Here is a 21,383-nt window from a genome sequence, read left to right as displayed (position 1 = left end):
GACACTGTACGATCTGCAAACTTTCAAAAATGGACAAAAAGAAGAAACAGGGGAGGCCTGTTATGCCTTTGCTACATACTATAAGATTTTAACAACACCATTAAACGGTGCAGCACTCAGAAACATTTCATTAGAATTCTTTTCTTCTAAATCATACCAATAAAATCAAGGTTGGTCTGGTGTTCATGTGTTGACTTACTCGCATGCTTCTTGCTGCAGAAGTACAGTTTTGATCTTGTAAACATAAGGCATGGATGGAAATGGAAATCATCAAGAAGACAGCATATTGCAGATGTTGAGATATATTGGCTACATTGGTTTGGACTTGAGAGAGGTAGGTCCAGATTCCTCTTTAAGCCACAGGACTTAGTGAGTAACCTTTGACAAACCACGGCCTCTCAACCTCGCCTGCATGACAGGGTTACAGTGTGAACACAAAGCTAGATTGTAATGGAGCCATGTCCTTGGAATAAGAAAGACTGAATGTAATAAACACTGCTACTGCAAAGGCCAGAACATTTATTATATCAATACTTTGAAAAATGGCTTATGATATGGTCTTGTTTTAATTTCTGTACTGGCTCGCAGCTAAGAGATAACGCTAATAGTTTGCTGGTACCACTTTTCTCGTCATATAGCAGCCTCTCTTTCCAGTACTTCTGAATCCTTTACATTGACAAAGGAATATGTAGCAGGAGCTACAGAAAAAGATGGGAGAACATACTCATTTAACCAGTTACATAACACATCATGCTTAAGCATTTTTAAGAGAACATAGGTAAAACAGTAAGATGGCTACCTTTTTCTTTGTTTTTGCCAAAAAAATAATAATTGTAAAGCCCTTCTAAAAATCTGCAAGGTAACTGGATTGAGAAGAGATTGGATATCAGTGGTTAATGAACTTAAGAGATGGCAGAGAGGACAATAATGATGAAGGCCCCCGCTATGACCCTCTTGTGCTCAACTCCAAACCATGTGTCCCTCAACAGAAAGGGTTAACACAGCTCCTGTCACTCTCAGACCTCCCCACCCCCAAGTGTCCCTATTTTCCAGGGACAGTCCTGGATTTACAGAAGCTGTCCCGGTTTCTGATTTGATTCCGGAATATCTGGCTTTTCCTTAGGACATCCCTACTTTCATAAGAGAAATTATGGAGGATGTGCACTTTGTGAGAATCTGAGACTGATCCTGAGAACAGGGCCTGTCCTTTATTTTATGTGAAGGCGCTCATTAAAAATTTTTATCTGAAAATATTTTGTTATTATTATTTTATGACAGCCCAGTCCAAAGTGGCTTGCTAACAGAACCTGCTCTGAAGCAGGAGCAAAGCAACAGAAAGTCAGAAGGTAGAACATCTGGCAGAACAGAGATAAAAGCCAGGCACAAGCCAAAACGAGCTGAAAGCTGATGTTCTAACGAAGTAAAGGCTTCCAAGTGCTTGAGGGGAGATCTGATGTGTTATCAGAGAGACAAGCTGACCCTTGTTCTGAGTGGACCAGCAGACTCTCATTCTCTCCCCCAACTGGACTTATGAGCATAAACCTGGACTCAGAAACGCTTGATACTCACTAGAGACTAAAGACTGACACTGCTTGGCATGTCCTTTCCCCAGTAGACAGGTTTATGCCAAATTACGACTCTTCTAGGGTCTGATAAGTACTATGCCAAATTCATTTCCCTGAAAGTGCCAGGGTGAAAATCTGAGGTTCCCAGAGGGAGGGTCAGTTCAGTGGTGGCCACAAGCCATGAGAACAATATGGCTGAGAACATTATTTCAAAGAGGAAAATTGTTGGTAGTAATCCAAAAACAGCAACTGGCATGAGGCAGCATCCAATCAAATCACCACTACCACAAAACACAGGCTTTTTTTATATTAAAAAAAGATGAATTTTCAAAGACCATAAGGGAAGCCCCAAAACAATTAAATGCTGCTTTAAAATGCATTAGCACCCAAACACAAACCTTCAAACAAACTACCTCCAACATGGTTCTTCAAAGCCAAATTAAATGAGATAACTGCAGCCCCGGGATGAACTGTTTGGGAAATTTTCCACTAATAAATACTCAGATGTCCTAACACTGACATTTATTCAGAAGCAGATGGATGGCCCAGACAACTAAGTCCTCATCAGAATCCTTAATATGAAGCTTAAGCTGGGCTCGGGGGGGGGGGGTGCGTTTGTAAGTCAAAAGCACTGGGACACATTTCAACTTTGTTATCTGCCAGGCAAGTTACACAAATCTGGACAGTTCACTTGGAACACATGCATCCATTAATACGTATCATATTATGGCATTTATGACCTCCAGACTGGGTTCGCTTCTCTCTTTTGCCTATTAAAACAGAAGACCAGGGTCAACTGTAAACAGAGCGTCATAAAAATGACAGTGCATGCAATACATGAGAATGTGGTAATTGCCTTCCTGGAGCATCCCAAGGTTTATCTGGTCCACCATTCTCCTTATAATGCAGCCGCAAACTTTGCACTTGCTCACATTGCCACACACAGTAGGTCAGTTATGATTCTGCAAAATCAGTCTCTGGACATTTTGTGAATGCAGTCACAAAATGCATTTTGGGGAAGCTTTCAACCTACCCTAAGTGCTTTCTTTCTACATTATGCTTTTGTTGCCCTTATAGGTCTAGTTTGCACAGCACAGTAAGCTACTTTCTGGGGCTTGCAATCACTGTACTGAACTCAGTGCTCCCACGCCAAGTGCAGTGAGTTCAAAGGAGCTCACTCACAATCACTGTACTCCTCCCTGGTCATTTTTGCTCCCAAGCCAAGTGCACTGAGTTCAACGGAGCTCACTCCCAGTCACATGTGTATGGCAGCACTAGGGGAACCTCTGGTCCACATACCTTCCAACATTTCTCAGATGAAAATTGGGACATCCTAAGGAAAAGTGGGACATTCCAGGATCAAATCAGAAACCAGAATGGTTTCTGTAAATCCAGGACTATCCCTAGAAAATAGGGACTCTTGGAGGGTCTGCAATTGCCACCTGAACCCAGGCTCATGCTTAAGTTCTCTCCTTGCTAAACCAAAGTGTGTTCCACTGCTGAGCCCCTTCCATTGTGGCAACAATATTTCCTCTATTTATCATTTACATCAACATTATGAATGGGCAAGGCTAAGTGGCCTGGAAGGAGTTTTCAATACACCTCACCAATGCTGTTCATATATTGGTAAGAACTGGAGATGGGAGCTTTTCCTTTTCACTTGTTAAAATACTTTTTTCCAGCCATGAACCCGTGACTAAATATTACACCAAAATGGGATATTCCACTTAGAAAGTGATCAACAAACAGCATGGGGGACAAATGCTTAAGAGACCAGCATGGTGACAGTACATACGCAAGTAACTGACAGCTTGTAAAACACTGGCTACCGCACAGGGGAATACACACACCTATCAAACAGCTGGACTGTCTGCAGGAGGAATGAAGTTACACATGAAGTAGTGTAAAAAATATAGCCCCAAGTGTGCTGGCTAGAAATGAAGCATCTGCTGTTGGAAAAACAATTGCTGTCCTGATGTGCTCATTAAAAAATGCTATTGAACTCCCACAGTCCTTGCATATGATAAACTTTTCCACTGGAATATATTTGCCTATGCCAACATTGTTGTTGTCACTGCTCAAGGTTTTGATTATACGGCAAGTATAAAAGGCATCGAGCGCACAGACACCAGCTGTTCTTTTAAAAAAAGAAATCTTTTGTAAATATCAGAAACTGAAAGCCTGCTTCATTTGTGGATTTAGAACCTAATTTTATCATTAACATTATTGGCTAGAATTTTATTGTTAACATTATTGGCCAGAAATACTGGCTGTTTTTCTTGTACTGATTCTTTTAAGAAGTATAGGCCTTTAGCAAGGAATACATTTACTCATTCTGTATAAGGACTCTGCACTCCTGCATGAAATGAAATTATTATTATTATTATTATTATTATTATTATTATTATTATTATTATTATTATTTTATTGCAGTCCTATATCCACTTGCCTGGGAGGAAGTCCATCTAGCTTAATTGGTCTTGCTTTTGTGCAAAGATGTGCACTGTAGCCTCCCAAAATGAAGCCAATCCCTTGCTTGCATTTTATGCCAAATTTAAAACGGGCCAAATGTAAAGCCCATTTGCCAAGGAACAATGAGATGCATCCTTTAAGACTCCCCAATGTTCCTTTGCAGCTGCATCTTTGCATGTCCCACACCTGATGTCATGGGTGTGGCTTGGGGAAAACAACCACTGTTGATTCCTAAACAATATTAGGATAACTGTCTGCCAGGTCTAATTTTTCCTGTGGGACAGAGGTTCCTGGTGCTTAATGGGTTGCTTTGTAAGTTACATAGGATAAATTGCATTGCAACTTCTGTATTATAAATATTTTATTTTTTTAAAAATATTTTTTATTAAAAAGGTTTTTTCTTTTTTAAACAAACATAACATACATAAATAGACAGAGACATAAACAAAACAAAAAACATGTACCATTTCATATCCTAATTTCTTGTGCCTTTCTTCCCCGACTTCCTCATGCCTCCCGTTTCTGTATTCCAAATTCTTATCAATTACACAGCAAATCTTCCCTTATTTTCAATTATATTTAATCTAATCTTCCTTATTCTCCCTGTCTTAACCCTTACTAATAGCAACCATTTATCTTCCAGTCCAACATCATTCTAACTTTCCTCAATTTTATAGTATTTCATTAAATAGTCCTTAAACTTTTTCCATTCTTCTTGCGCTGCTTCTCTTCCCTGGTTTCGGATTCTGCTCGTCATTTCTGCCAAGCCCATATAGTCCATCACCTTCATCTGCCATTCTTCCGGTGTGCGTCTTCCAGTACTTCGCAATAAGTATTCTTGCTGCTGTTGTGGCATACATAAAGAAAGTTCTGTCCGTCTTTAACACCCCCTGGCCGACAATACCCAAGAGAAAGGCCTCTGGTTTCTTAGGGAAAGTATATTTAAATACCTTTTTAAGTTCATTATAGATCATCTCCCAGAATGCCTTAATCTTCGGGCACGTCCACCAAAGATGAAAGAATGTACCTTCAATTTCTTTACATTTCCAACATTTATTATCAGGCAAATGGTAAATCTTTGCAAGCTTGACTGGGGTTATGTACCACCTATATATCATTTTCATAATATTTTCTCTTAAGGCATTACATGCCGTAAATTTCATCCCAGTGGTCCACAACTTTTCCCAATCAGCAAACAAAATATTATGACCAATGTCCTGAGCCCATTTAATCATAGCTGATTTAACCGTTTCATCTTGTGTATTCCATTTCAGCAGCAAATTGTACATTCTAGACAAGTTCTTAGTACTGGGTTCTAACAGTTCTGTCTCTAATTTTGATTTTTCCACCTGGAAGCCAATTTTACTGTCCAATTTAAATGCTTCATTTATTTGGTGATAGTGCAACCAATCTCTCACCTTTCCTTTTAATTTCTCAAAACTCTGCAATCTCAATTTGTCCCCCTCCTTTTCCAAAATTTCCCAGTATTTTGGCCACTTCGGCTCCATATTTAACTTTTTAACTGCCTTAGCTTCCATTGGTGACAACCACCTTGGAGTTTTATTTTCCAGCAAATCTTTATATCTGGTCCAGACATTTAATAGTGCTTTTCTGACAATATGGTTTTTGAAACTTTTATGTGCTTTAACCTTGTCATACCATAAATATGCATGCCACCCAAAAATGTTATTAAAACCTTCCAAATCTAAAATGTCTGTGTTTTCAAGAAGCAGCCATTCTTTCAGCCAGCAGAAAGCTGCCGCCTCATAGTACAGTTTAAAGTCTGGCAGGGCAAACCCCCCTCTTTCCTTTGAATCCGTTAATATCTTAAATTTAATTCTGGGCTTCTTGCCCTGCCAGACAAATTTAGATATATCCTTTTGCCACTTCTTGAAACAGTCCATTTTATCCATTATTTGCAATGCTTGAAACAAAAACAGCATTCTTGGCAACACATTCATTTTTATAACTGCAATTCGGCCTAACAAGGAAAGCTTTAGGTTAGACCAAATTTCCAAATCTTTTTTCACTTCTGTCCAAGTTTTTTCATAATTGTCTTTAAATAAATTCACATTCTTGGCTGTCATGTTAATACCCAAATATTTCACTTTTTTAACCACAGTCAACCCTGTCTCATTCTGAAACCTTTCTTTTTCAACCTGTGTTAAATTTTTCTCCAAAACCTTTGTCTTTGACTTATTCAATTTAAATCCTGCCATTTGACCAAACTCTTGGATTATTTCCAAAACTCTTTTCGTACTAGCTTCTGGCTCTTGCAATGTAAGTACTAAGTCATCTGCAAATGCTCTCAATTTATATTGTTTAGCTCCGACCTGAATCCCTTTAACCAACTGGTCCCTCCTAATCATATTAAGCAAAACCTCCAGGACCGATATAAATAATAATGGGGAGATAGGGCAACTTCTGTATTATAAATAGGCACTTTATAAATATAGTGCTATATTCCAGAGTTCTGTTGTACTCTATGGAAGGGGTGGGGAACCTCAGGCCCGGGGACCAAAGGCAGCCCCTCGGGACACACACCTCCCCCTGAGTCCACATCCCTTACCAGCCCTGCTTTGCAGCCTCCCTGAGAGTTCTTGGCTGGTTGGAATGGGTCCTTGAACTCTGATAATGCCTCTTGCTTGCATGGATGGAAGATAAGAGATAAAAACATGTAATGATGGAGCCTGGCGAGCCTCTCTGGGGAGAGCATTCCACAGTTGGGGAGACAATCCAGCATTCCACAATTACACCAGTGGAGCTAATCCAGCCTCCTGCCTATGTGTCTGCAGTGTGCTGACCTCACCATCTGGCCCCTCTGTCTTCCTGGAAGCAAGTGTTGCAGCTCCACATTACCTGGAAAAAGCTGCTCCTGATGGACAGAACAGTACAGGAAGACGCAGTCCTTGAAATGCCCAGGTTCCAAATTGTTTTAAGGTTTTGTAAGTTATTGCTAGCATCTTGAGCATAGTTCAGAAGCAGATTGTCACCCCCCCCTTGCTGCCCTTTCATAGGCAGGTAAAAAACTTTTCTATTTCAGCTGACATTTGAAAATTGACTATTTTTGCCATGCCCTATATTGATTTTCACTGTGCTGCTTTCCTGTCATTTGTGGGGGAGCTTTTGGAGTTTGATTTTGATGGTAAGATTTTATGGTGCCTATTTTTGTTTTTAACCTTGATTCCCCCTCCCTCCCTCCAAAAAAAAAAAAATCATAGAGATATGCTGCAATAAATGAATAAAAATGCATGCTCTCTCATTTTTGCTAGTTAACTACAAACCATTTTTTGCAGAAATAACATAATAAAGTACGTATTATTTGCACCTGAGCGTTTTGCATCTTCAAGTGTATCACTTAGCAGAACTATCAAGGAGGACAATTACATAGTACAAAGGCTTGTAGCATTTCACAACTCATTTCCTCTCTGGAAATCTCCTCTTGCTTGAGTTTCAGTAGCACTCAAGGAAACCTCAGCAAAAATTTCTTTTTGGCACAAAGTCATACTTCACACAGTATAGGAAGTGGAACAGAAGAACAGCAGCAAAGTAGAAAAGGAAAACCTAAGAATGCGATGCAGAACATCTTTTTTGGCTTGGTGCTCTGGATAGCTTACTAATACACAATGAATACCTATTTCTACAGAATTCCAAATCCTGAACATACCCCACTGTGGATGTTCTACTGCCCTGTAGTATCATGCTTTTGAGAATTCATCTAGCACAATCTAGTGTCAGATTTAACGAAATGCCCAATTTCCATGTTTACTCAGTGAGCATTCTTATTCATCCTCTGCTGCATCAAAGCCACAGGGGACCAAATTTGCAAGCAAGCTCTGAAAAAACAGAGGAATTTGTCAAGAGCGAGCCATTTGCCCAGAATATACCACTAGCAAACCAGAGCTTTACACAAGCCAAACAAGACATAACTTGCACAATTCTGACACACAGAAACAATATCAACAACCTCAAATTGGGGGGGGGGGGGGAGAAGTCTTGAATACATGCTTTAAAAGAGGCCAGTGAAAGAGCCATATGAACAGGCAAGCAATATCAGAAAACCATGGGGACTCAGACTTAAGAATCTTCAAATGCAGAGGTCTAGCTTCCAAGGAAAACAAACACTTCTCTATATCATTTCTAAACCTCTTTTCCAACTTCTGAGGATACTTAAGGCAGGTGATTACAGATATTAGAAGTTAAAATAATCTTGGTGATGTGGGCAGATTAGCTATAAATGCTGGATTCAATAGCCTGCAGGTTCCTTAGAGTCTGATGGTTATCGTCTTTTATGGATCTGCTTCAAGATACAGGTATAAGATATAGCCAATATGGTGCCCTTCAGATGTTGCTGGACTACAACTCCCATGAGCACCAACTAGCAGGCCCAATGGTCAGGGATGATGAGAACTGTAGTCAAACAACGTTTGGAGGGCATCTTGTTCATTACCTCTGGAGAATTTCTATTGCTGCATTTGATGACCCGATGTACCAAAACTGGTACAATTTGACCCATTCATTTTATCACCTTTCAACCTCTCTGTGTGTGCTGTTTTCTTATGTTAAAAATATACCTCTATCTTTACAGCACCCTGCAAAAATTACTATTTCCTAAATAGTAAAGGGAGGATGTTGTTTTTGATTGTTACCTTGTTATGTATTTTTATATTGTAAACTGCCCAGTGATCCTTGGATGAAGGGTGGCATGGAAATTTAATAAATAAAAATAATAAAACAAACAAACGCAAATGCAATTCTGGTTCTAAACGCAGCATAAGGGGTCCCTACAGTATAGTGTATTTTAAAATGGGGTTTCAGAGTTTTTAGGGGTTTTTGAATGTTTTTTGTAGTTTTATGTAGTTTTAATGTAGTTTTTATGTAGTTTTATGTAGTTTTTCAATTTCATTGTTCTGCATGGGACAATGACAATAAAGATATCATATATCGTATATCATAAACCTCAAGTCTTTACAAGTTGTTCAAATTAAGTAAGCCATGTAAGATCAGTCACATGCTATTTCTCCCCTCAGCTAAGGAAACAAGTTTGTATCTTTTACTTTCCAATGAAATCTGGCTAAATATAATGAAGGAAACAGTGTCATAAATTGTTGAGCTTTACTGAACCTGGAAGATGCTCAGCAAAGGAGAGAGAGAGAGAAAACAAGTGGGTGAACATTTCCTTATCCTCATCCAGTTCCCATGATACAATTAACAATGCTGTTCAAGGGGTTTCAACTATCTTAACTTCTAATTTCTTTTGCAAATCCACTCTAGGAAGCCCATGAGGATTTTCCTTCCAGAAAAGCAAAGCTAAAAAAAAAGACATCACAGCCGTAAATGGGATGTTTATTTTTATTGTCCATTTCCATGCCAATCGTCACCATGGTGTTGCACGACTTTAGAACTGAGATGCGACACAGTTTCCTTATCAGGATGAAATAACAGAATTGATGAAAGAGGGAAAACAGATTTCAAAAAGGGAAAGCATTACTATCCGTTGTTAAAAGAACCCTGCTATAACAGATATGATTATCTTTCATACACAGACAATTTTAAAAAGAAACAAACCTTATTAGTGTTAGAGGTAAGGAGGGCACTATCCCACCGGTTTGGGAGGGAAACCCACTGTTCAGTATCATTCAATAACACATAGTAATACTGTTGCTATTTAATAATAGTAATACTGATACTATACAGTATTATCTAATAAGACATGAAGGCTGTTTGGCACCAATCATAATTTGGGGAAATGATGCAACAAGGATGTAAGAACACAAGAGCATGCTGCATCTGGCCAATGGCTCATCTAGTCCAGCACCCTGTTCTCACAGTGGCCAACCAGATATCTGTTGGAAACCCTCAAGCAGGCCCCAGCACAAGAGCACTCTCCCCTCCTGTGGTTTCCAGCAACTGGTATTCAGAAGCATTGCTTCCTCTGGTGGTGGAAATAGTGCAGAGCCAGCATGACTGGTAGCACTTAGGGAAACATCAGGAAAACTAGAGAAACTGCTGCATGAATGCAGCCAAAGTCTTAAAGGATGCCACTCTTCAAAAGGGCTCAAAATGGCATACAAGCATGGATTTCCCTTCCCCCTTATCCTCGTAAGAACCACCTTGCAAGGCTATGTCCAAGGTCCTGTGACCTTTGTAAATGAGCTGGGAAACTGAGGACCAAAGACTGTACCAGTTAAATGATTACTCCTCCCCTGCGGCCAAGGTCCACAACCTCCAATATTGTTTTAGAGAGGGCAAATATTGCAAATCCTTTTGGGATGTCTCATGGGAAGCAATTCATAAAAATAATGCTCAAGATATATCCAAGAGGTGAACTTCGTTACCCCTCCCCAACAACCACTAATTTATTTGTGCTGATGAAATGCAACTTCTGTTTTCCAAAATCATCGAGTAAGATCCTGTCTGAGCCGACTAAATCATTTTTTGATGCAAGGGCAAGCAGAAAATAATAATTAAGGCTGGAACCCTAGATATGTCTACTCAGAAGTAATCTTGACTGTGTTCAATGGACTTACATAAGTGGGAATGGGATTGCAGCCTAAAAGAACTTTAGTTTAAATCTCACTTTGGTTATGAACTCAGCTGGTAGCATTGGATAAGCCACCAACTTCTCTGAAGTAGGGGATAGCAATGCTGGCTAACGTTTCAAAGTTGCCATAAGGATAACTGAGATGATGTGTGTAAAGTCCTTTGAGCAGTTAAAAATGCTAAGTATTGCTATTAACTATCAATATCCTGCACATCACCTTCAGACACATTTGGCCTACTTTTAAATATTTATCTGTCACCAAATAAGATCATTACAACATCCAGGCATCACGTCGTGTTAACGAATCAAAATAAGAACTGGCTGGACGCCTTCGTTGAAGTTAAACCCTGGAGAAAGTCCCAGAAGGTTTAAACACATTTTTGAAAGAGTATTATTTTCCATGCAATTGATGAAAAAAAGAGAGAGAGAGAAGAGGCCAGCTTGTAATGCACTTTATTGGTCAGACATGTCTTTCCCTGCAGCTGGTCACCATTTCCACAATGAGAACATCTCATATTTAAACGAGACATCCATCCACTGTCCACTGTCTCCCCACTACATCATCTTGGACATCTTGGACACTTCCCTGCTGGACTCTATACTTTTGTGCCAGAACAAAAACCACTTGTGGGCTTCAGAAACAGTTTCAGAACACCATGGATTAGAAAACATATGAACTTGCTGCTGGTATGTATTTGAGCCGACATGTATTTTCATAGTTTTGCTCTAAAACCAAGGTATAGTGTCATGTGTGCAAGCAGGAAAGAGCCCGACCAAAGCCACAGGGCTCTCCCCTGCCCTCGCCCTGTTCCTCCTGTCCAGCCTGGAGAAAGACTTTACTAGCAATTACTTTCAGAGATTCCTGGCTTAACATTGCATATGAATCAGACATCATAGTTTAACACAAAATCTGCTTACTTGAACAAGTCAGCTTCATGGGCCCAGTTTGCATATGCCATGGTTTATAAACCATGATGTAATTTGATTGTCAAAACCTGGCCCAGCATCTTAACCATGGTTTATTAACCACAAAATCCACACTCATGAGCCATGGTTTGTTGGTTTATATACCTTGGCTTCCATTAACCTTGCCTTGGTGTTACATGCAAATCAGGCCATGGCTGGGAAGTTGATTGCTTTGCAACTGATCAGTGTTTGTTTTAAACGCCACTCTCTGGTTTTCACAGCACAACAAGCCATGATTAGTGAAACCTGAAACTAAACACTAGGAAAGTTCTTCAGGCAGCACAGGAAGGGAGGCAGAAGCTCTCAAGCCTGGTGCTTCACTCAGTCTCCTTCCTGTTTGTGCAGATAGCACTAGATCTTGGTTTAGCATTATGTGCAAATGCGGCCAACACAAAGCCAGCAAAAAGATGAAAATGTATCAGGACAGCGAAGATTAAAAGCTCAAAACCAATTACTTTAAAAACATGAGCAGTTTGGCTGATCTAACACCCGTCTAAGGAGAAATGCCTTGGCCTTCCGGCGGCTCACAATCAGGGAGAGGTCAAGGCAGGCGTTTCTCGGAAGGGAGTTCCCAAGCCTAGGCATTACTACAGAGAAAGGTCTCTCTTGTGTCCCAGGCAAACACAACTCAGATGTTGAATGGGATGTGAAGGGGAGTTGCTCCAACAAATCTTAATGAACAGCAAGCACACATGGGCGGAAATGGACCATTCTAAGTACAAAAGAGCAGTTCTGCTGGATCAGACCAAACATCTATATCGTTCTATATCACATTTCCCATGGAAGCCACCAACTGCCCACAGGCAGAATACGAACACGCCCATTCTGTTACAATTTGCAGTTTTGCTTGTAGTAGTAGACCATAACAAGGTTCCCAATATTATTTCTTGCAAATGCAGTCACACCAGGGAACATTTACATTGGCATTGAACTAAATGCCTCCTGGCGATTAAAAAAAAAAATGCAACCTGCAATTAAATCCAAGTGCTTGCAACATTTGGAGGCCCAAATTGACGTTGAGGCCACTTACCTGCAGAGGCTAAACACCCAATCATCAAAGCAAACACTGGAATCATACAACTTGAAGTCATTCTTGCCACACCAGGGGTCTTCGGATCAACTTTCTTTGTAGTTCTTTGTGCCTGGTAGGCACCCTTCTGGGAATATGTTACAACTATAGGTGTTTTGATAGAGAGTCTTCAGTTACCTGCAAAGAAAAGTTTAAAAATAATACTTGTAAAAGCATGTCTTACAGAGAAATGACTTTCTACACAATACTAAACACAGAGAAAGCCAGCACCCTTAAAAAAAGAAAAAGAAAGAAAGCCTTTATACTGAGGAACAATGAAAGAAAAAAGAGTTATATTACAGTCACAGGTTTAATTCTCTCCAAGTCGTAACCCCAAACCCATCACTCATTTTGCATTCCACTCACTCATTCACTCTATTTGGCGCCAAGCCAAAGCCTCCAATGCAAAATCCCAAGAACCCCCCTTTAAATTTTTACAAGCACATCTTTCTGGAACTCACTGTTGCGACAGAATAAATCTGATCATGGGTGGGCAACCTTTGGTCAAAATTTAGCACAATCACTAGAGACCAATTCAAGCAGACTTTGAGCCAACTCCTCCTTACGAACCAAACCATGTCATGGTCTTGACTATACTCACTTTGAAATGATTGTGCACCAAGAAGCTGCCTAACTTTGCCTACCATAAATGATGGCAGCTGGTGCCTCAAAAATCTTGAGAATCACAGAGGCTATACAGAATTATTGGCACTTCTCAGGTTTTCACACACACACATCCCTCCAATACATTTTACAAGATTTGCCTTAGGGTTTCCACCTCTCAAAATGAGATGAAGCCATTATGAGATGGAGAGGAGCATTCTGCTAGGGTGTGAGGAATCCACTTGGGTGTCCTGAAGCTGTTGCTGGGTCTCAACTCCTATTATAGCCCCAGCTAGCAAAGTCAACAGTCAGGGATTGGCTGCCAGTTCAGTTCCGGGCCAAACTCAAGGTGCCAATCCCAGTGCTTAAAGCCCTAAATGACTTAGGCTCCAAACAGCTGTGAGGCCACCTCCTTCTTTTGCTCTTTTGCTGTGGGGGCTCAGCCAGGGCACCCAATGGGGATCTCACAGTCAGAAGCAAGACAGTTGTATCAGAAGATGATTACGCAGCATGTTGTTGTTTAGTCGTTTACTCGTGTCCGACTCTTCGTGACCCCATGGACCAGAGCACGCCAGGCACTCCTGTCTTCCACTGCCTCCCGCAGTTTGGTCAAACTCATGCTGGTAGCTTCGAGAACACTGTCCAACCATCTTGTCCTCTGTCGTCCCCTTCTCCTTTTGCCCTCAATCTTTCCCAACATCAGGGTCTTTTCCAGGGAGTCTTCTCTTCTCATGAGGTGGCCAAAGTACTGGAGCCTCAGCTTCAGGATCTGTCCTTCCAGTGAGCACTCAGGGCTGATTTCCTTAAGAATGGATAGGTTTGATCTTCTTGCAGTCCATGGGACTCTCAAGAGTCTCCTCCAGCACCATAATTCAAAAGCATCAATTCTTCGGCGATCAGCCTTCCTTATGGTCCAGCTCTCACTTCCATAAATCACTACTGGGAAAACCATAGCTTTAACTATACGGACCTTTGTTGGCAAGGCGCAGCATAGGTTTCCCAAAACTTTATGAGAGGGCAGAAGTTACCCAAAGGTCTGTTTGACAGTGGAACAGACTCCCATGAGAGGGGGTGGACTCTTCCTTCAAGGTTGAGATTCCTGCACTGCAGGGGCTAGACGGCTTGGGGGTTCCTTCCAACTCTATAATTCTATGATTCTAGGTCATCAGTAAGTCCCTCAAGGCTTCTTCGGTTCTGAAAATAGGCCTGAAGCCACAATGAAATGGGTCCAGATAACCCTTTTCCTTCAACCACACTTGAAGCTGACCAGTCACCACTGCCTCAACAATCTTGCCCATCCACCACCCTAAATAGTTTATAAATGCATAGTTCCATATGTGTCTATAATTCATGGACAGTGAATGAGGCTTCCACCCATTGTAGTGTTGAAAAGCAATCAAGTTGATAACCAACAGCTAGTCCGTATTTTGTTGTTCCAGAGTAAGGTTCCATGTGATTAGAAAGTATCTTGGCAAATTTGTCTACCCCCATGCTAGAGTAAAGGAAGACAGAGAGGCCACCAGATGCCCGGAGGCTGACCACTGTTGTTAACAGAATGCTACACTGAACAACATTGGTCTGAGTGTTTCATGTTTTAAACTGTTCCTCCTGCATAGACACACACACACATGCGCCAAGATCTCTTTGCATATGGAAAGCGTACAAGTCAGGAAGAAGTGCTTTTAAGCAAGCCTTCTCCCTGACGTGTTAACCGACGCTTCCAGATTTTCTCTCTCCTTCCTACACACTCATACACAAATTAAAACCACAGTACTGCACGTATTCTGCAGAAGAACACTTTGCTGTTGACTTTGGAACAAAATAACGTGTTCTTTACAATCCATTCCAATGTGTAACCGCAGATTTACTGGAAGTTCATCTATGGGTTTCCAAAAGTAAAACATGTGAGCTACATGTGGCCAGATTCTTCTTCTTCTTCTTTGGAAACGTAAAATCCTCTTCCGTATAACAAGACTTAAAGTCAATCAACTGACCAAATCAGAAACAAATACATGCACATATAGAAGAGGTTTTAAAGTGCTGTCATAAACTTACAGTGTGGGTTTCTGGAAAACAATTCTAAGCCCCTAATATTAATTGTTGTTTTGGACTGTGCATTTTAAAAAAAGATTACTTTTCCTGCCCAAGATAGTCATTAGGCAATATATTAAGAAAGCTCTGTGATTTATGATACTACTTGTAGGCTCTCTTGTGTCAAGCATTCAGGGCACAAGCCACAAATTGCAATACTTTGTGTGCCTCCTCCACGGGAGGTCCAGAGGGTGGCAACACAAGAACGGATTTTTTTCTGCAGTGGCTCTCCTCACGGATGTTTGTCTGGCGCCTTCATTATACACCTTTAGGCGCCAGGCAAAAATGTTACTTTTCAACCAGGCCTTTGGCTGATGGACACCTGCTACCCTGTTAAATGTGTTGTTGAGGGAAATTATTGATTTGTTTTTGCTCTTATTTTTATTATGTATTTTGTATTTTTTATATTGCATTTTTATGTTGTGAACCACGCTGAGATTTGCGGATGGAGGGTGGTATACAAATTTAATAAAGATTAATAATAATATATTACAAGGAGAGCTGGCAATGACTTTTTAAGGTGTTTACAAGCCCAGAAGAGAAGCCTCTAATTTCTCAAACTATTCAGCAGAATAAAGGTCCAACTCTGTGTGGAATCAACTGCACTTACATTTTAAAGGGATGGACTTAACATGTTATTGACCACTCAATGCAGGAGTGTCTTAATTCTCATCTGAAAACGCACAAGTGTTTCATGGCAGTGATATATCACACTATCAGTAACGTCTCTGTACAAGTGTCACTGAAATTAAAGAACGATGCATGTGATGACCCTATACTGGAATGTAATCATCCATTATCTTGGCTCTACAAAATTCCTGCAAGGCAGAAGGGGAATGTAAATTTAAACTAAAGAAGAAAAGTTGCTATTTTGGAATAATGTTTTAGAAAAGGAAGAAATGTATTCAAGTAGGAAAAACATAAGCAATTATCTGCAACGTTACAGTGTATACGTATCTATCTATAGGAGCAAGGATATATTGTTGCTGTTGCTGAATGAGGCAGATTCAAATCTCACCAGTCCCCTAAATCACACTCTTATCTGGCTCCTAATCGAGCACTGATTTTCATGTCTCCTCCCCATGCTTCAGCTGGGTTTTTTGGCTTGCTGTAAATAATAATAATAATAATCAGACGCCTGGCTTTTTACCCAGTTTTTATGCTGTTCAAAAATAAACCACAAAACGTTGGCAGCAAGAAGGAAGGAGAGATGAGGCTTTGTGATTGCCACAAGGGCCAACCAATCAGCACTCTGCACAGCCGGCTGAAAACAGGAAGCATCAGTTGCTCTGTAACTCAATTATATGAGGAAGGCTGTATTCCTTACGAAAGAAAAGGGCAAGTGTGAATACATAGTGGTCTCACCAGAGTGCAAACTCTATACATCTCTATACCGCCTTACTGGTCCAGCCAGCATCACACTTACAATGAAAGCTATTCTTGCTTGTTTTTAATCCTTGATGTTTTTATTTTGTTTTTAGGTATGCTGTAAGTCACCCAGAGTGGCTGGGAAAACTTTTCAGAGTTTCAAGATGAATGCTGTAGTAGTAGTAATAGCAATAGCAATAGTAATAGTAATAGTAATAGTAATAGTAATAGTAATAGTAGTAGTAGTATTGCAGCATTCATCTTGAAACTCTGAAAAGTCTAAGCTCTGTTTGAACTAAGAGCATTTCCCTCAAATTCAGCATTCATTTTAAGCTCTGCAGTTTAACCACACACACACACACACACACACACACACACACACAAAATAAAAATTAAAAAGTTGCAAGATGGCAAATGCCATGGACAATTAACTCCTAGGTCAAAATAGAAAGTTATTTCCTGCACTCTTTTGGTTGACATAACTTTTTTAACACATGTGTCTGAGGTTAGCAGTACTATTTATTTATTTAATGCATTTATATTCCACCTTCCTTCTAAGGAGATCATGGTAGCAAAGAGTCGCCCAATTTTATCCTTGCAATAGCTCTGAGATAGGTTAGGCTAAGAGAGTGTGACTTGCCTCAGGCCATACAGCTGGACTCATTATGAGTAGAAATTTCCGGGGTTCCAGTTCGACATTCCAACTGCCACAACACAATTCAATAAAGATAGCTGTGTTTGTTACAGCAAAATGCAGGCCTTCTAAAGACTATATATCTACGGTTCAATCCAAATCATGACTGCTGCAGGGGAGGGCAAAACAAAACAGCAGGATCATCACAGCATCCACCCGCTGGTAAGGAAGGTGGAAGGACAGACTGATTGCTGCACCAGTCTTCGGTCAGGATTGGGCCCAGTGTATTGGCACTATGGGCAGATTGGAATCCAACAGATCTTGGCTCAGCCACTCCCCGCACCTGGAACACTGTGTTTCAGGGCTTTCTGCAGGTTGGTGTTGTGGTGATTCCACTGGAGCCATTTCCAAATGCCCATCTGTTCACGCCATGGGGAGAGGCGAGCAGATCTGGGTGGAAGGATACATCTGCTCTATCCAAGGCCTCCCCTGGCCAAGTGCCAATGGGGTTTGGACTGCAGTGCCCATGTGGCAAATGGTCTCGTGGACTAGAGTTCACTTTATCAGATACATGGAATGGTGGGCCTTCATGATGCAAGAAGAAAGAATTGTTGAAATGGCAAAGACACAATTGCCAAAGCAACCTTCACAGTTCCTTGAATAATGCAAAAATGCCAGCTATCATACATGCTACAGTCCATGAATAAAGCATTTTGAAAGCTTTTAAAACTGACACCCATGACCAGTTGCCCAGACAATGAACAGAAGAGAACCAGGAACCAAGAATCACTTGATACAGACGCGCTAAACAAGACACCCTGAATAGGAAAATTGTAGCCGTTGGTTAGATCACTCTTTCCTTAAGGTCAGTACATAATCCAGCAATGCTGTTCTTTGTGGTGCGGAGAGCCTGCTGAAATGGTGGACAAAAAAGAGGTCATGGGAGATAAAGCAACTCCGTCTCTTGGTAGCAAAGGGCACAACCCTGGCAGCAGTTGGCATCAATGGGGCTTTTACTTGTGAATGTATTTAGGATTACGGCCGGTCAGTCTTTCGTTGCACAGGAAAGAGAGGGCGCTGGAGGGTTACATAGCTCTCATAAAGAAGGTCTGCCAACCCCATCTCTGACCTGTTCACATGCCACAACATTTCTACAAGAGGATCCGTTCATAGTCCCCAGTGATTTCTTCCCTCTCATCAAACCTAAAGAGTCTGCAATATAGCATGATTAACAAAAAAACCCACAAAAATTAAGATGTAAAAGTAAGATGTCAGTATCTCAATCCAGTACATATTACATGGCATTCAGCAGCATGGACTACAATGGTACCTTGTATTTCTGTGTACTATATATTAAAGGAATCTGCTATAAGCCAAGCGTTCAGGTTCCCCAGTTCCCTGTATTCTCAAGATAAAGTTGTATGATGCTGAAAATCTCATCTTTTGTCTATAGCCAGAAAAAGTGAAAAATGGTGAGGGACTGATCTGCACCAAGTGCTGTCTTACATTAAAAACTTGCAGAAAGGCAGTCTTTCTACCTTCTGAATGTCATCAAGCTCCAACCAACGTGAATATTATATTCTGTTCTAGTAAACGAAGTCCCTCAAGCCTTCACAGTTTCCTTCCTCTAGTGATTATGGCTACTTGTTCCTATTCCTCCAACTGTTCTAAAACAAAAAAAGAACAATAAATATACTTCAGATTACACACTGACCGGACAACCTTTTTTGTCATTTCTAACAGGAACTGGGCATAACTGTCCTACTGGGTCCTTCATTCTCCGCTTTCTGTGCCGTTCCCCAAATGTCACCATCTGTTTCTTGTATTATCTCCTTCCCGTCCCACTTATTTCCCTGCTTTGCTTTCCACCTATTTGCATTCTATCATCTTCTCAGTCTAACTTTTTCTCTACAGCATGAAAAACAGCTTCCTATTCCTGATCTCCTTATCACAGCAAAGTTCCTAAGGCTCGCTTCCTGTCAGTGTTCATGACCTCCAGCCTCGACTGAGAAAATATCCAGCACAACGCAAGGCTCTTCCCATTCTGCCAGCATTCAATGACAAGCTAAACCAGGGGTAGGCAACTGTGGACCCTCCAGATGTTGTTGGACTACAACTTCCATCATCCCTGGTCACTGGCCATGCTAGTTGGGGCTGATGGGAATTGCAGTCCAACTATGTGTGGAGGATCATAGTTGGCCACCTCTGAGCTTACATTACTTCAAAGCAAACCCTTCCTCTTAAAAGTCACTCTGCTGAACTCACTGACATTACTTAAGTGACATTGTTGACTCATGGCCCTCTAATGCCTTTCTTTTTTAAAAAAAAAATAGAATCAGCTTTTCAGCAAAGTGAAGTAGCTGCTTCATACAGAGATTCTGACATGGTTTCTTGCCTTCAAAGTGATGCCAATCCAAATGCCTTCCAGCATCCCTGACCATTGGGCTATCTGGAAGGCATCCCGACCTACGGTCTTGTTCAGATGACCAGCAGGGTACACTGTATGTGTGGAAGAGGTGGGGGAGATGAATCACAGGGGCAGACCCCACCCCTGGCCTCTGAACTGAGACAATACACATGGGAGGCCTTACTTTTTGCAGGGTTCTTGTGCATATACAATTAAGCATGTACAAATTCTGCTCAGAGCTTCAGATGACTGCATGAAGGGCAGGGGCAGAAGAACGCAAAGAAAGCACTGCTGGCTCAAACCAAGGACCTATCTATCTAATCCAGCATCCTGTTTCCCAAAATGGCCAGGGTTATGGGAAACCCTTCAAAAGGGGACAGGAGAGCTAGACCTTTCTCCCACTGTTCTAAATGGCAGGGTGGCACCGCCATTAGTATTTCCTCTTGCCTTTAGAAATAAGGCATTCAGAAGTCATGTTTAGATGGCAAGCAGGAGCCACACTGGGGTGGGGGAGATTGGATTACACCAACAGGCCCCTGCCTTGGCACCACACATTCAGTCCAACTTCAGATCCTATGCTTGTATAAAGACCCAACAGTTAAGGTGAGTTCCTGTTAAAAGGGAAAAAGAAAGTTGTTCAGTGTTTTATCTAAAGCAGGGGTGGCTAATGTGTGGCCTTCCACATGTGGTTGAACTACAACTCCCATCAGTCACAGTAAGCATGGCCAATGGTCAGAGATTATGAGAGCTGAGGTCCAGCAAAGTTCTCAAGTGTATTTATTGCTCCAATGACCTTAGAAACTTTTTGAGTTCATGTGCAGAATGCAAATGTTTAGTTGTTTAAAATGTAAAAATGACTATGGAAGGCATTATTTTAAACAAAGAAAAAAGAATGGCTTAGCTTTTGATCCCAGTGTACATCTCCTCTTCCCTACACAGTGCTTTAGATTTAGAAACAAGTTTCAGATCCTGCAGCATCTGACCTATTTGCAAAATTCTTAAAACAGAAAGCCAAATAAAAAATGCAGCACAGTGTGTTTAGGAAAGTTAAGCTTCCGATACACATTCTTGCCATGGGTATCTGATCTGAAAAGTGTTGTCCTGCAGGCCCTATTTTTCACAGATGATGAGATAATCACTGAATGCCAGAGCCAGCATCCAATCCAGTTCCAGCACTCACCTGGGAAATTTAATCCAGATTATCTTCAGAATGTGATTTGCCTACTCCAAACTGGGATTGCATTTGGCATGCCAATTAGACACTCTTAGTTATTTCAAAATACAATTATTACTGGGAATGCAGACATGTGAATCACCTTTAAAGTAAAAGCTATTTTCCCCCAAAGAGAAACTATTAAAATTCGAAAGCTATTTTGCAGGGCTGGCCCTACCATTGGGCATAGTAATGTACTTGCTTCAGACAGCTGTTTTGGGGTGTCGTGAAAGGGCAGCAAATTATTAGTTACTTAATTTATTTTATTTTTGCTCTCAGGGATGGGGAGAGGTACAGTACTTTTGGGATTTTCTGCCTCAGGCGCAAAATAGCCTGAGCAATCTTGCTATTTTGACTTTTCTTTGCAAAGTCTATTTGATCATATGCGTAAGGGAGTTCCCCATGGGATAGTCCCTCACACATCCTAAATCTCCTGGGTGGGCTGCATGTG

General features: G+C 41.0%; 1 protein-coding gene across 3 annotated transcripts in view; it reads right to left on the bottom strand.

Moving 5' to 3' along the window:
* TGFBR3 (transforming growth factor beta receptor 3) overlaps window positions 1–21,383 on the bottom strand; it is a 141,371-nt gene that overhangs the window by 107,995 nt on the left and 11,993 nt on the right. For 2 of the 3 annotated variants that reach the window (XR_014549636.1, XM_083620624.1), the window contains exon 2: window positions 12,578–12,754. Coding sequence is in view for 2 of the 3 variants with exons in the window: in XM_083620624.1 (XP_083476750.1) it covers window positions 12,578–12,638 (61 nt within the window). In the remaining variant the exon portion in view is untranslated. Of the gene's footprint in view, window positions 1–12,577; window positions 12,755–18,818; window positions 18,970–21,383 lie in introns of those variants that run through there. The other variant, XM_083620625.1, reaches the window with a different exon arrangement.

The sequence above is a fragment of the Podarcis filfolensis genome (genome assembly GCF_964270895.1).
Source record: "Podarcis filfolensis genome assembly, chromosome: 6".
Taxonomy (NCBI): domain Eukaryota; kingdom Metazoa; phylum Chordata; class Lepidosauria; order Squamata; family Lacertidae; genus Podarcis; species Podarcis filfolensis.
The sequence above is the reverse complement of the archived record's forward strand: the minus strand, read 5'-3'. Positions and strand labels throughout refer to the sequence as shown.